General features: G+C 31.2%; 1 protein-coding gene across 1 annotated transcript; it reads right to left on the reverse strand.

Moving 5' to 3' along the window:
• Window positions 1–321: 321 nt before the first annotated feature.
• LOC130997107 (probable carboxylesterase 15) lies at window positions 322–15956 on the reverse strand. The gene is made up of 2 exons (XM_057922372.1): window positions 14981–15956; window positions 322–894 (listed from the first exon to the last, which is right to left on the reverse strand). Exons 1-2 carry the CDS (start codon window positions 15646–15648, stop codon window positions 579–581), a joined length of 984 nt encoding a protein of 327 aa, XP_057778355.1. The 5' UTR covers window positions 15649–15956; the 3' UTR covers window positions 322–578.
• Window positions 15957–16598: the final 642 nt, after the last annotated feature.

The following is a 16598-nucleotide window of genomic DNA, read 5'->3' on the forward strand; positions in this document are numbered from 1 at the left end:
TTGACCTTGACTTAGACTTTAAGCAACGACTTCGTTATACATATTGCAACATTGAGTAAGTATGATGCTATGAGCTCGTGATTGGATGACGATTATTTCAAATTTTGCTTTGTGAGACCTATATTACTTTCTCATCGAGTTTAATTAAATAACGTGGTGAAGTAAAATATTTGCATATATTTATCATTGGTATTTGAATAATCTTTTATCGTCATTTTTCAGTTTCGAGTTGTCATTAATTAAATTATAGTCATGAAAAGCAAGATTTAAATACACGCTTTACTAATTGGGGAATTAAGATAATAATACATTCTATAAGAAAAGGAAAACTAATTTCACACCCTTAATATATTTAGTTCAATTTGAATAATCTAATACATGGCATCTTTTTTCTTTTCTCTCTTTATTTCACGCATAAGTACATACTATGTAATCGCATAAAGCATGTAGTGGTGCGACGACAAAACGCAATAGATACAATATTCAAATTGTTCTCACTCTAAATTACAAACTCTAGGAACAAAACCTCCATAATTAAACTTTTATATCTTTTAGGTAGAGTATGAAAGCAAAACTTTTCAAAGGGAATTTTTGGTCATAAAATGATTTATTTTTTCTAGAACTTTGTGAGCAACATGTGAGAAAGGTTGGTTGACAAAGAAACCGTGTTGTTCACCTTGAAATTCCACATAATCAATCTCTTTTCCCATCTCTTTCAGCCTCTTGGAATAGTCCTCAATTCTGTCTTTCATCACTTCACTCCCTCCAACCAACACCAATATTGGGTCAAATTTTATGCTGTCCAAACTTGGGCTTGACGGCCCAAAAGGGTTTGCAAATGGGTGGTCTAACACTTCTCCACTTGGACTTGACTCAATTGACAGCCTCCAAAACCTGTTTTTCAATTTTTAGAACAAAAATTTAGGGTCCAATTAGTCACATGATTTTCACAAATTGTTGAATCCAAAGAGGATTAGAGGAGCTTCAGTTTTATGAATGCAAGTTAACGAGTACAATAAAATATGAGATTAGAGTTAATATTGTACAATGAGAGTGGTGTGTTTACTTTTTATCCCTCTAAATGAAGGAAAAATATAATGAGGTATAAGCTTATCACTTAAAGTGGGGGACCACATTTGTTGTATTTTATTTGGTTTGAAGGATAATATATTTATCCACTCCTTATAAGGTGGTATAAAATTATACCACCCTCTCTTAGCTATAAAATTATCCATTTCCCAATGAATAAGGGGCTGCCCGAAAAATTATACAACATGTCCGAATTCTTTTATACATCAAAGCAAACAAAGTATAAGGTGGTAAATGTAGCTTATTCCTCCCTTAAATATAGGGATAATATAATGAGATAGAAATTTATCATTTAAAGTGAGGATCACATTTTTTATATCTTGTTTGATTTGAATGATAATATATTTATCCACCCTTTATAAGGTAGTATAAAATTATACCACCTTCCGATCCTTTAAATATAAATTTATTCTTTTCTCAAAGAAAAAGGTGTCGTAAGAGAATTTATACCATCTATTTCAATTTTTTATTACATCAAAGTAAACAAAGTATAAGGTAATAAATGAAACTTATGCATTCCTTATATCTCAAAGTAAACCCACCTTAATACGAGAATCATGCATACAAAATAAAATAACACAGTATAACTAGGATAAAACTTATCCAAATCTGATATCTTTGTCTAGTATATATCTAATCGTTTTAAATGTGACCTAATATTACCACCTTCTGTTTTTGGGATGAAGACAGGCATGCTTATCTCGTAACAGAGTAAGCCACTATCTGTAAAATGAATGCTTTATATTATATAGAGTTATTAATTATCTATCTATTATTAAATAGAATACATATTGAAGAGCTCTCCTTCATTCTCTATCCTATGTGGCACTCCCACAAATGAGTATTTTGATCATTCTCAATTCTATATTATATGGCATTTTTACATCTTTTCTCCATCCATCCCACATTGAAATTATCTTAAACTTCATCAATTCATAATCTATATAAAATGCATAATCTTCATGTAGACATTAGGCCATCTATTTTTTTCACATTGATATTATATTTAATCATTGGAGAATATATATAAAGAAATACTTATAATATGTATTTCAAATAAATAGTTTTCCACATATTTTTATAACTTCAATAGATATTCACATTAAATTTATAATAAACTTCATAATTTAAAATCTAAAAAATCGAAATTAAATTTCAATATTTGCAAACCTAAATAAAAGTATAGATGTTTCTGAAATAAATAGGTTCTTAAACTGAACTTGGTTAAAGTAAATAAAATGATCGTTATATATATTTTAAATAAATAAGTAATTTAATTTAATTTGATCATATTTAATAAATAAGTTCTTCAATTTAATTTGATCATGTATATAATTTGAAATAATCCTCATTTTCACATTAAACTCATAACCTAAATAAAAAGCTTAATTTTCATTCATATTTTAGCTTTTCATCATTCTCACATTAATATTCTATTGAACTTAATCACTATTTATTTGAAATACATATCATAAGTATTTCTTTATCAATATTTTCCCATAATTAAATTTTATAGAATATCAATGTGAGAAAGATAGATGGGCTAATGTATTCATGGAGATTGACCATTTTATTAAGGTTATGATTGATGAAGTTTAGTATAAATTCAATGTGGGATATATGAAAATAAATGTATAAATGTCATATGGTGTAGAATTGGGAGTGAAACTAATTTATATTTGTTTCACTCATTGACCCACATTGAATTTATACTAAACTGCATCAATTCATAACCTAAATAAAAGGTTCAATCTCCATGAATATATTAGCTTATCTATCTTTTCCATATTGATATTCTATAAAATTTAATTATGGGAAAACTTTGATAAATAAATACTTATGATATGTATTTCAAATAAGATGTTTTAGAAATCCCAGAAGACACTGGAATTTTTTCCTCTCGAAACCTGCCGTCGCCGTCGCCTAAGACCAGCAAGGATTGGGCTCCTCCTGGAGCGGCGGCCGTTGTCGTCGACAGCACGAGCCTCGGCAGCCACAGCCTCCTGCCTCTACTCTTAGTTTCCGGCGATGCATCTCATACTTCGATACTCACGAAAGTAACGACTCACAGATCGGCGGCTGGAAAAACAGATCGGCGGCCTCCTTGCGTCGCATCCGACGGCGCTGGCCGCTCGATGTCCGGCCACATCTCTCCTTCTGGAGCGATGGAGATCTTTCCTCCCCTCCCCAGCGGCGGTGCTGTTTCTGCAGAGCGCGTTGACCGGATGCCTCTGGACAAGTCCGGCGTCTCTCCGTCCGCGTCTGCGCGCGGCGATCTTCTGACGACTCCGGACAAATCCGGGCTCAACCTCCCACCCTCTAAAAAACAGATCGGCGGCTGGAAAAACAGATCGGCGGCCTCTCTTGCGCCGCAACCATCGTCCGCGTCTGCGCGCGGCGATCTACGGACGACTCCGGACAAATCCGGCATCAATCTCCCACCGGTGTCTTCTAATTTCTCCCAGCCCTGGCGTGGTCCCTCGCCTATGGCTTCGTTGCCCAGCCATGGCAGCATTACTTCGCCTCCTTCCTCGCCCAGCCATAGACGCCAACTGTCGCCTAGGGTGTCTCCGAACTTTCACAGCGAAGGTCGTCAACAAGAGACTCCTACTGACGCCTTTGTTGCAGCTAAGGATGGTTGTTCTTATGCGGACATCTCTCGTCCAAGGTCTCGAACACGTAGGCCTGATGTTTTGGTACATCGTCTCAATACACCTGACCCGATCGTTGATGGCGAGGTTATTACTATTTCAATTCCTGCTTCTATGTATCAACATCGTGTTAGAGATTTTGAGCATGCCGTCATAGGGCGGCTTTATCTTCGCAAAGGCGATAAGCCTAAATTGACTGAGGAGATTCGGTTGGAGCTCAAAGTTTTATGGAGCGTTGACTCTGAGTGGCAAATAATTCCTATGAGCAAGGGTTTCTATATTTTTCGTTTTGCATCTGCTGAGGATAAAGATAAAGTGAAACAACGTGCGGTTTGGGATTTGCCGTATGGCGCCTTGAGAATTCGAGAATGGGTTCGACATTTTGATCCATACAAAGAAATCTCTTCTCTTTGCCAGGTGTGGACGCGCATTTATTGTTTGCCCGTGGAGTACTGGACAACTGAGATTATCACGACTATTGGGAAAGCTGTTGGAACGCCTATTAAGGTGGATGGGGATACGGCGGCCGGAGCTTTCGGGCATTATGCCCGAGTTTTGATAGAGGTTGATTTGGCCCTTCCTTTGCCGGAATTTGCTCTCTTTGATTGTCCCGACAAATCCTTTAACGTCGAGTTTGGATTCGAGAAACTTCCGTTGTTTTGTTACAAATGCAAGATCACGGGGCATACAATGGACAAGTGTAAGAAAACTAAAAAATTAGAAGTGTCTCGAGCAGTAGTGGTGAATGAGGAAAAGCATACGGTGAATGAGGAAAAGCATACGAAAGATCGTGATGAATTTCAGAATGTTAAACCACGCAATAACTGGAGGCCTAAACCGCATCGTGAGATGGTTGACGTTGGGAAACAAAATCGGTTTGCGGTTCTAGGCAACCAAGAAGAGGACATTCGAGGGCCTGATTTGGATAAAGATGGCTCAGCTATACTTGAGGAAGGACAGGTTGAAGAGGTTTTTCATGAATCGGATGATGACGAAGCTCATACTAAAGGAGAGGGTGGAGGAGTTGTTGATGAGATACATATGGCTGGGAGACAGACTGCGGAACGGCAACAGGCTGGAGGACAGGCTGGTAGTTTGGAGGAGCAGCAGTCCGCGGCTGTAGAGAGTCAGCAGGTTATTTCACCGGTTATTCAGCAGCCGGGGGAACGCCATGGGGTTGGTTTTGATAGGCAGTCCACTCCTGTTCACTCCGGGAGCAGCAAAGGTCAGCATGGGGAAGAGGTTATTACTTCTCCAAATATACAGTCGGAGGATTTTGATGAGTTACAGGATCAGAAAGCAGCTGCCATGAATACACAACGGGAGAAGGACCCTATTCCTGATTTGAAGGATAGGGCGGAGTCTCAGGGGATCATTCCGGATCAAGAGGATATTGCTAATCGTATTAGCAGGCTCGAGGCGCAGGTTAGTAAAGGGATGGAATTGCTCGTTGAGCAAGTACCGCCTAAGCGTGGACCGGGTCGTCCTAAAAAGGGTATGGAACGTTCGCGCGTGCCACTGAATCCGAATCCGGTAGATTGCATAAAAGATCGACTAAGAAAGGCGGAGGAACAGGGATATAAGCCGAGGGACTTTGTGGTTGATCATAGCAACAATAGTGCTATGCGTGCTATGAACAATATCGCGCACGGCCGTTGGTCGGATGAAATGGAGTTGGACGACTTTCATACCAACAATGATTTTCCTTATTGATTTTGTTGCCAAGTGTTGTCTTTTGACTTAAGCTGTACTATGCGTTGTCGTTTTTGATTTACGAGCTCTTTTCGAGTCTCGGGCCCTCAGTTTGCTTTCTTGTGCCTTCAAGGGTTTTTTTTTTCTTTTTCCTTTTTATATAAAACTCAATTTAATAATGTATTTCAAATAAATAATATTCCATATTTTTTTATAGTTGCAATAGTTTTTCATATTAGATTTATACTAAACTTCATAATTCGAGTCTAAGAAAATTATAATTAGATTTCAATATTTGGAAACCTATATAAAAGTATAGATATTCTCAAAATAAATAGGTTATTCAAATGAATTTGTCGTACAAAAAAATAATACATAAATGTATTTTAAATAAATAAGTTATTCAATTTAATTGGTCATATAAATAAAGAAAATGATACTAAGATATATACGAAATAAATAATTTCTTCAATTTAATTTTGATCATGTTAAATAATTTGAAATAAACTTCACTCCCCCACTAATCTCATAAAGATATATCTAGATAAAAGGTATAATCTTCATTCATATATTAGCCTTTCATCTTTCGAGTTTTTATTGAGACAGATGATCAGTTAAGATTACAAATTATATTTAGTTATCTATATATTTCAATAACTTAAATAAGTATGAGTAGTAGTGGGTATTACTATAAATTGGTCCTCAATCAAAATGTGTAGTAAATAATTCTTTATTAGTTTTCAAACGAATACGGGTATGGATTTATAAATTCAAAATGGGTTTAATCAATTATATAATATCCAAATATGTACATTAAATTTGATTTTTTATATTTTGTTATTTATCTATGTACTATATCAATTATCTATACATATTAGAGAGCTCTCCACTATTCTCTATCCTATGTGGCACTTGTGGGAAAGATAGATGGGCTAATGTATTCATGGAGATTGACCCTTTTATTAAGGTTATGATTGATGAAGTTTAGTATAAATTCAATGTGGGATAGATGAAAACAAATGTATAAATGTCATATGGATGTCATATGGTGTAGAATTGTTTTCATCTATCCCACATTGAATTTATACTAAACTTCATCAATCATAACCTTAATAAAAGGGTCAATCTCCATGAATACATTAGCCCATGTATCTTTCCCACATTGATATTCTATAAAATTTAATTATGGGAAAACCTTGATAAAGAAATACTTATGATATGTATTTCAAATAAATAGTATTCCATATTTTTTTTTATAGTTGCAATAGTTTTTCATATTAGATTTATACTAAACTTCATAATTCGAGTCTAAGTAAATTCGACGGGATTTTAAATTTAATTGATAAGCTAATATATGAATAAAGATTAAACATTTTATTTAGATATATCATTATGAGATTAATGTGGAAATGAAGATTTATTTCAATTTAATTCATAAATATGCATTTCCACATTAATCTCATAATGATATATCTAAATAATTTGAATAAATATTAGCTTATCTAAATTCATAAAATTTTCAATTGAATTTTTCATGTAAAATAGTTTGAAATAAATATGCATTTCCACATTAATCTCATAATGATATATCTAAATAAAAAGGCTTAATCTTCATTCATATATTAGCTTATCAATTATCATCGTTCCCACATTGATATTTTATCATTGCGCATTGATCTTTATTGAACTTCACCATGAAAAAAATATAAATAAAAGGATACTTTTCAGATGCATTTAAAATAAATAGATTCTTCAATTAAATTTGGTCATCAAAAATAATTTCAAATAAATTATCATTCTCGAATTGATCTAAGACATGCTCATATATATTGAATCTATATTAAATCTCACAATTCACAATTTAAATAAAATGATTATTAAACTTTACCATTATAAATCTAAATAAAAAAATACTTAACTTTGAAAAAATAATAAAAATATATTTAAATATATTTGAAATAAATAGGTTCTTATTGTTTGAAATTTTATCGAGATTATTAACTAATTATTGTTTGATATTTTATTTGTTTATATACATATTTTATAAATTTAAACAAATTCGAGAAATTAGTTGATATTATTATATGGGTTTAGGACGAGAATAAGTATTAAAATCATCACATATCTAATAGGAAAATGGAATACTCCTGTGTGGCATCACCATATTTTTGCATTTTTATTTATCCTAATTCTCTAAACATTTTCATATTTATTCATTCTTATTTATCTAAATCTTCTCATCGAACATTGATTTTTTTATGAGATTTCACCAAAATAAAATCTATATTGAAGGATGTTCTTACTCTCCAAATCAAGAACCCACATTTAATTGGTGAAGTGATTGAGATTAATACAATTTAAATTGCAATAAAAGTTGATCAAATTTATTTAGTTGAATAAAAAATTATTTAATTTTTTAAAAAATAAATACTTGTGATTAAATAAATTATTTCTTCATTTTAATTTGGTCATGAAATAAGATATTTTGCATAAATTTTTCATGAAGATTGATTTTTTATGAAAATTTACCAATTGAAATACTAAATAAATTGATATGATATAATTTGAATATCACATCAATTTTCTCAAGCCTTAGACGAGATGATTCTCACAACTTAGTTATAGTCTTTCAAACTTCAAGTAAGATGATTCTCACGAATCAGTTTTATTCTTTCAAACTCCAAACGAAATGATGCTTGAAACTCAGTTATGATATTTTAAGCTCTAAATAAGATGATGCACAAGTGGTGATTTTTTAAGCTCTATATAAGATGATATTTAGAAGTTAGTTATAATCTCACAAGCTTCAGATTATATAATCTCACAAGCCAGCCCTGGTCTTTCAAGCTCATAATGAAAATGATGTTTAGAAGTGAATTATGATATTTAAAGCATCAGATAGTGATGTTCAAACAATTGACGCATTCAGGCATAGTATTTTAGGGTCTAGACGAGATAATGCTCAAAAGTCAGATATCGTCTTTCGAGTTTTTGGTGATCATGAGATGAGATGATGCTTAGATGAAAAAAGAGATCTTAAATTAATTCTTATCCATCAATATATTAAAAATGTACAAAATTTTTATAAACGGGTATTTTTACTATTCTAACAAAAAGTTAACATTTAATTGACAAATATAATTAAGATTAATATAATGTAAATTCTATTACATCAAACTAAATAATTAAAAATTAATTATATTATACAAAAATAATATAAATAATTTAAATTATAATTTAAAATCCCGTCGAATTTCGACGGGTTATACACTAGTAGTTATTAAATAAGTTTTGAGATCGGCTTATAAAGTATGATGTGAAAAATTCAAATCTAAGGCGAATATTATGATTTATTTTATAAATTATGTAGAAATATAGTATTCACTTAATTAAGTATCAAAACGACATGATGCATGCATGAAAATATATTTTCCACTTAAGCTTTAAAACTACATTAAAAAAATAGTACGGAGTATATATTTTCAGGTATCAAAATTACTATATTTTCACAATATTTTGATTGTCAAGTGAAAAATCTATTTCAATAATTTTTAAAATAAATCAAATCGAATTTGAATCTTTCACATCAAAATTTCTTACTAGAAAAAAAAATAGTCTGATCATTTTTGCAACTCCTGCTCAAAAATTATTTTTGCAATATCGTAAAGCTCGAACTGTTTTTTTCAACTTAAACTATAATTAATCGTATTATATAGGACAACCGACAGTTGCAATTAACTTTATTATCATTGAGTATTAATTATATAAATTTTTCCCACCGGTGGCAGAACCTAGACGATATAAGTCCTTACACTGTCTTATAGGAGTATTAATTAATTTATAATGTCGGATAAAGTGCATTAGGAAAGAGTACCTGTGTGGACAAAATTTATTCGGATAAAAAAAATTAAATATTTTTAAAAATTAATTTAGTTAAAAAATTTAGTTCAAATTAAAAAAAAAATAGTTACTTTTATTGTTTTCTCCACATTGCAATTTTTTTGTATTTTTTTAACAGTTTCTTTAGTTAGTATTATTTTTTGAAGTTTTTGTAATTTAAAAATAATAAAATAAAAAAGGTTATTAACAAATTATAATGTGGAGAAAAAAAATAAAACTAACTTAAATTCTTTTTTATTTTGAATCAAAAAATTTAAATAAATTTATTTTTTAAAGTATTTAATCATATTTTATCTGGACATATTTTATCCAATTGAGAAAAGGATTTTCTACTGCTTGAAATATTTAGAGGAAATAATACTCCTTTTTTATTGTTTCGAAATAATATATGGAGTACTTGTTATTCCTAATTATTATCTCAATTTATTCGTAACTTTATTACATATGATCTATTACAAATTTTTTATTTTTTATTTGCATTAACTTTCATCAGTTACGTACAATATATTTACCTAATATTTATATCAGAATCTAGTGTGCATACTATTTTAAGACGAAGGAAATAATATTTAATTAGATACTAATCACGTATGAGAAATTGGAGATCTTGTAGATTTTGCCGACATTATGGGACGATAAAATTTTCAGTGGTGTCAATCGCAAAATCGCAGCAATATATGCACAAATATATATATGAAAAAGTATACATGGTATGATTAAGATATTTCGACGTCATTCACTATTTCTTCCCTCATTATTGGCGACGGACCTTTCACTTTCCTATCATGTATTAATTGAATATTGACCATATAGCCGGAAAATGAGAGAATTATTCATTATTTTGAGGATATATAGGTAAGACTAAGACGCCGTTGTACCCACACGATTTCTTCCCTTTTCTTTTTCCAAATGGGCAAAGATAATTATAACTTTAAATAATATTTACTTAAAAGGATTAGCATTGACAAAAAAATAATAATAAAATTAATTTTTATTTATTTATTTTAAGTAATTAAAACTTTGGGATATCACAAGATCCTTGATTATTTCTATCATTTCAACTGATTAATTTTATTTTATTTTTATTTTATGAAATGATGGAATTAGAGAAATCTTTACTTTTGAGGATAAAAATACTCAATCATGCAAAGTAAATATCCATAAGTCTTAACCTATATATGCAACCTAATAATAATAAGTAATCAAAATTGGATGTGTGTGTTGACCTAGTGATAAGTGATTAATGTCCAAAACCTGAAGTCCCGAGTTTGAGTTTTTCGTCACACAATCTTTGAATTCCTTTATTTACATATACATTTTTTTAAAAAGTAATCAAAATAAAAATATAAATCGGAAAAACGATTATCATGATATGGTATAATTCGGTACTCTCGTGCATAGAATTATTTGCATTCATAGTATATATATATATTTTTTTCACTTTTCTTTTGAGGGCATCTTTGCATTCACATTTGGAAGTTGCCCATTTTTATGGACGACGGTCAATTACAAATGCTGAGGATTGACTCCAAAACAATTTCAGTTCGTGTGTGTGTGTGTGAGTATATACACATACAATATATAGATACATAGTCTACAAAATCTATGGTCCAATCATGGAAAAAAAGGGCGAGATAAGATTGAAAAAGCTAATCTTAGGAATGTGGTTGTTAGTGGATTCCTATATATATATATATCTAATAGTATATGCATATTGACAACCACATACACGACATAAATGGCTGCACCTTTCTTGACGCTGATGGCTTTGTCTTCATCTTCTCCTCTCCATTTCCCACTACCTCTTAACCGTCTCTATCGTTATAAAGTTATAATTACCCACCACCATTTCCCCACCCTCTCCGTGCGCTATAAAGGGATTGCTTACGACGGTAAATATTATTTTATCTTATAAATTACAAATCATTTTAAATTATTAGAGATCTCCCAATCTATGATAGATCATTATTTTGACGCTGTTTCATTTTTGAATTATTCCTTAGATAAATTTATTGAAATTTTTTTAGATGTTCAAAAGAATTTAAAAAAGAGAAAAAGATTTGGTTAGCTTGGCTTTGAAGTTGATCCAAGTAAAGTCAATCAAATTATAAAATGTTACTTGCATGTAAAAACGTCAATTTTGGCCAAAATCCATTTTTGATGCATATTTAGAAAAGTTTAATAAAATATACGAATTTTATTAATTGTTCAATTTTAACTCTGATGAACCACATAGATTCCATGTAGATGCCACATAGACGTCATGTCATTTTCGGTGAGCCACGTAAACGCCATATCATTTTTTAACTTGAGGAAAATGAAATTGGAATTAAAATTGAACCACTAATAACGTTCTAATTATATTTTATTGAACTTTTCTAATTAAGTATGCGTCAAAAATAAATTTTGATCAAAGTTGGTGTATTTCTATGCAATTATTCCTTTAAATTATAGTTTATGCATGGTCTAAGACTCTAAGGGGGGTATACATAAATTATTATAGAATTAATATGTATGTGTGTGTATATATGGTTCATTAGTTGTAATTAAATTGATAATATCAAATTAAATGGGCTCCAAAGTCATATCCATACATTAATTAAACGGTTGGAAGTGGAGAGCTTTTTGGTCCATACTAACACTATTTGTCAGCATAGTTCATCCAATACATAAATCTATATTATATATAAAGAAGGAGTTTTAACGGCTAGAATTTCCCGGCAAAATTCAAATTATTCAACAGCATATTTAGATTGAATAGATTTCCGATATTTAAGTGATTCAACAAACTTCAAAGTATATATGCACGACCAGCAAATATCAGTTATTCAACCGACAATTTAAACTTCTTTTGTTCTTTTCTTTTCTTTTATGTTTTACTTTTTTTTTCTTTCTTTTTGAAAATCATGTAATGTGAGTAATGATAAAATATTCAATATGCATATCAAATTAAAGATCATAAAATTAGCTTTAATTTGATATATAATAAGTGTAAAATAAATTTAAGATGATAAAGATATTAAAATTTAAAGTTTCAAACTAAATTATTTTCTCTCTCCTCTCTCTTATTTTACTTCTTTTTTTTAATGATTTATTTTTCATTTGATTTATTATATTTTGTTTTCGTATATCATTCACTTATATCTTTTACATTTAGATATTTTTTTTATTTTCTTTTTGATTTTCGGTTTTATCCTCTTATTTTTTTTGCAATAGCATGTTTAAGTATTATTTCATAAATTCTCAAAAAAAAAGTATGATTCGATAGATATAATTGTAATTTTTTTTTGCTAAGATTTCTTATAAAATTTTAGACCTTTTAAAATTTAAAATCATAAAAAAATAAATTTAAAATGTATAAGTTATAGTAATTTAAAATTTTAAAATAATGTTTTGTATACTTCCTCTCTACTCTCTTTATTGTTTTTGTTAATCCTCTCTCCTTAATGACGTGTTTACTTTTTTATGCTATATTTTTCTTTGATATATGTATTTATTTTTATTTTGTGTTTTTAAAGGGAAAATAAGTAGATAGCATATTTTTTGCTTTACATGTTTTTTTTTTAATTAAAACAGTTTAGAATGTAACAAAGGTGAATGAAAATATATTGGTTCATAATATAACTATTTTTCTAAATATTTTTTTTGTATTAATTTTAATACAACTTTGTGGATAGTAAATAGTTATATAAATATAATTTCAAATATTAGTTATATTTTTGCATCAAATATGACGTATAATAATAATAATAATAATAATATTATTATTATTATTATTATTATTATTTTATTATTATTATCAAATAATTTTTAATTATTTAATAACTATTACTATCATTAAACTTGATATAAAGTTGAAAATTTGATGTTTTCAAATCTGAGTTTTTTGATTAATTCGTGTTCATTATATTATTTTATTTTTAAAACAAATTTAGTATTTGTTCATATTTTTTACTCTCTTTAATATTTATATTATTTATTTATTTATATAAACATTTCGTTTAATTTCGATATTTGCCGTGCATCGCACGGACGGGCATACTAGTTAATAAATTAAGTTTGACTTGTTCCAAACATTGTAGTACGTGTTGGCCTATAATTTCCATTTCGCTTTCGATATGCAATACTCGATTGTAAAGTGGAATATTGGAGCACTCAACATTATATTCACAGCCTTTTCGGATCAATTATTATAGCCAGCACACAGCTTCACATACAATTAGGCACAATAATTCCAAAACACGTGATGTGCTCCTTAATTAAACACAGTCTAGAAATTTTTAAATTGATTTGGGATTTTCTTTCGAAATAATAGGTTTTCAATCAATTTTTATTCTTTACGAGGATAATTTAATTTATTCTTTGTTGAACGTAGTGTAGTTAATAGGTTTAGTGATAAAGAAGAATACATTATGTCGGAAGTGATATATTACCTTTTATATTATATAATGGGAGATATATAAGAGTTGTTTTGGATATATAGATTATTTAGTGCATGCATATACATATGCATAATGAATAGAAACAATGTAGTCAAATGACCATAATGAAGATTGAAAATCAATTTTTGGCCCCTAATCTTAAAACATCAAAATATGCCCATTAATTAGGTGGTATGCCTAATTTGCCCTTTTTACTCGGCCGCTGGGGTGATTGCGCGACCGCTGGATGATTGTGCGACCGCTAGAAGCTTATGGATGAGTTGCGCGCTTACGGGGAAAAGTCAGCGCCCGCTGCGCGTATGGCACTTATGGCACTATTAGTGCCATAAGTGCCATACGCATCATTTTATTACTTGGTTTTATTTTGGATTTTCGTTGGCACTTATGGCACTAATAGTGCCATAAGTGTCAAAAGGACCATTTTAAACACTTTCCCGTAGGGTTTAGATGTTCAATTTAGGGTTTAGATTATTCATTTAGGGTTTAGATCGATGTTCGATTTAGGGTTTAGATTATCAATTTAGGGTTTAGATGATTCATTTATGATTTCTTGATTCTATTGCTGTTGTTTCTGTATTTGTGTTGCACGTAGTGTCAAAAGGATCATTTTACTTGGTTTTATTTTGGATTATATTAGTGCCAAAAGTGCCAACAAAAATCCAAAATAAAACCAAGTAAAATCTTGGCACTTATGACACTATTAGTGCCATAAGTGCCTAACCCGACCCAGCACGCGACCCGCGTGCCTGATCCTACCCGGTCCGCCTCATTAAGGATAAAAACGTCCAAATCAATAAAAATGGCCAAATTTACCATAAATTGTATTTTATGCTTCATTTTGCCTACTTTAAAATTTTACTCTAATAAATATATAACTACTTCTCTTTACATTAATAGTACCGAATATTGGAAGCTTCATTATACTTCAAAAGAATATTCTTGTTCAACTCTAAAAGTGGGTGAATATTCTTGCTTTTTTTAAAAAAACAGTTCTTGTTTAAATTTAAGTGCACTCAATTATACGTAAATTCATATTTTTGATAACGAGATGCATGTAATTGTTATTTCTTGTTTACTGTTCTATTTACTCCATGTTCATTCTTAAAAACCCCTAAATTAATGCGCCAAATTCCCATGCAAACAAAATCCCCACGTAAAACACACACATCAGAGAGCGAAAAAAACAAGAAGAAATTTTGATGTCACCTGTCGAGAATTTCTAAATTCAGGTATTGTTCAGGCGGCCCTTCCGCTTCCGATTTAGTCCTGACGATGCCGCCGAAAAACGGCGCCATCAGCACGTATCCCCTTACCCGCACCGGGGCCAGCTCCGGCGATCCACGGCGGAGCTCCACCGCCATATGGTGCGCCAGGTTCCCGCCGGAGGAATCACCCACCACGAACACTCTCCCGAAATCTATTCCCTCCCGCAGCCACTCATCGCCACCGCCGCCGTCAGTCAGCAGAGCCTGCTGCTGCAGCCACTTGAGGGAGGTGTGGGCGTCCTCGATGGCGGCGGGGAGCCTGTGCTCCGGCGCGAGGCGGTAGTCCGGCGCCACCACGAGGACCTTGAGGGCGGAGGCGAGGCGGAGGCAGCAGCTGTGGCAGTTGGGCCAGGTCCTGGAGCCGATGCAGAAGCCACCGCCGTGGAAGTAGTAGAGAACGGGGAGGGCGGCGGCGGGGGCGGCGCGGGGCTTGTAGAGGCGGAGGTGGAGGTTGTTGTGGATGTCGTATAAGCAGTCTTTCCAGACGGCGGTGCCGTCGTCCTCCACTTTCATGGGGAATTTGACGTCGTCGGTGCGGGAAATGGAGCCGTCGCTAAACACTTTTACAATTCCTAGACAATCTTCCACTACATGAGCAAGGGACCCCATCTCTCTCTCCAATGGTGCGAGCAAGTAATCTACGAAATTCACGACTATAAATAGCCTCCAATGCAATATAATGGTTAATGGATAAAGACAAGGCCACAATCGCCCAATTTCCTCGACTCCAAAAATGAAATGAAAATGACAATGACATTTCAGGAATTATAAATTAATTGCAATTCATATCTGATTTGCCACGAAACACAATAAATTGTATTTAGTACGTTCAAGATAAGGGTGGTGTGGATGAAACGATATATATTGATAATATTAGAAAATATGCATAAAGTGAATAAATGTATGACTCACAAAAGTTATTTTATTAGTAATTAATAAATTATTTATGAGATGAATTCTTTGTAAATATTGTGTGTGAATGAGTGAAGATAAAAATATAAAAGTAAATATCTTAAACTAAAAAGACCATTTTAATATGGACGAATGAAAATAGCAAAAAGATCACATTTATTGAAGACCGAAGAAGGAGTAATAATTTATAGTATAATTACTATCGAATTGTTCTTTTATGAATGATTAAATTTCATTTAATTGTTTTATCATATGATATTATCTGGTACATTAAGTTTCATTAATTAATTTTCCTATAAACATTTATGTTCTGTGATTAATTAGTTAATATATATATATAGGAGAATCATGGGCCTAAATATTTTCTTGCGTGCGCCAAAACTTTACATTAATTATTGCATGTAATTATTACTCCCTTCAATATGTTCCATGTATATAATTTGATTGAAATTTATACATGGATTAATTTTTATTAAAAATAAAAATATACAAACAAATTTTTTAATGATATATTAAAACCGGAGCCAATCAAATAAAAATAAGAATATATTAGTAAATCTGTGAAAAATTAATATCTTTTATGGAAACAAGTCTATATATATTTGGGACATTCGGAAAAGGAAAACAAGCTTATATAATTGTACCCG

The sequence above is a fragment of the Salvia miltiorrhiza genome, chromosome 8, assembly GCF_028751815.1.
Source record: "Salvia miltiorrhiza cultivar Shanhuang (shh) chromosome 8, IMPLAD_Smil_shh, whole genome shotgun sequence".
Lineage (NCBI taxonomy): Eukaryota > Viridiplantae > Streptophyta > Magnoliopsida > Lamiales > Lamiaceae > Salvia > Salvia miltiorrhiza.

Coding starts and splice junctions, on each gene's coding strand:
- LOC130997107 (XM_057922372.1), bottom strand. CDS start 15,648: ATGGGGTCCCTTGCTCATGTAGTGGAAGATTGTCTAGGAATTGTAAAA. Junction 895..14,980: donor AATTTAGAAATTCTCGACAG/GTGACATCAAAA, acceptor ATTGAAAAACAG/GTTTTGGAGGCTGTCAATTG.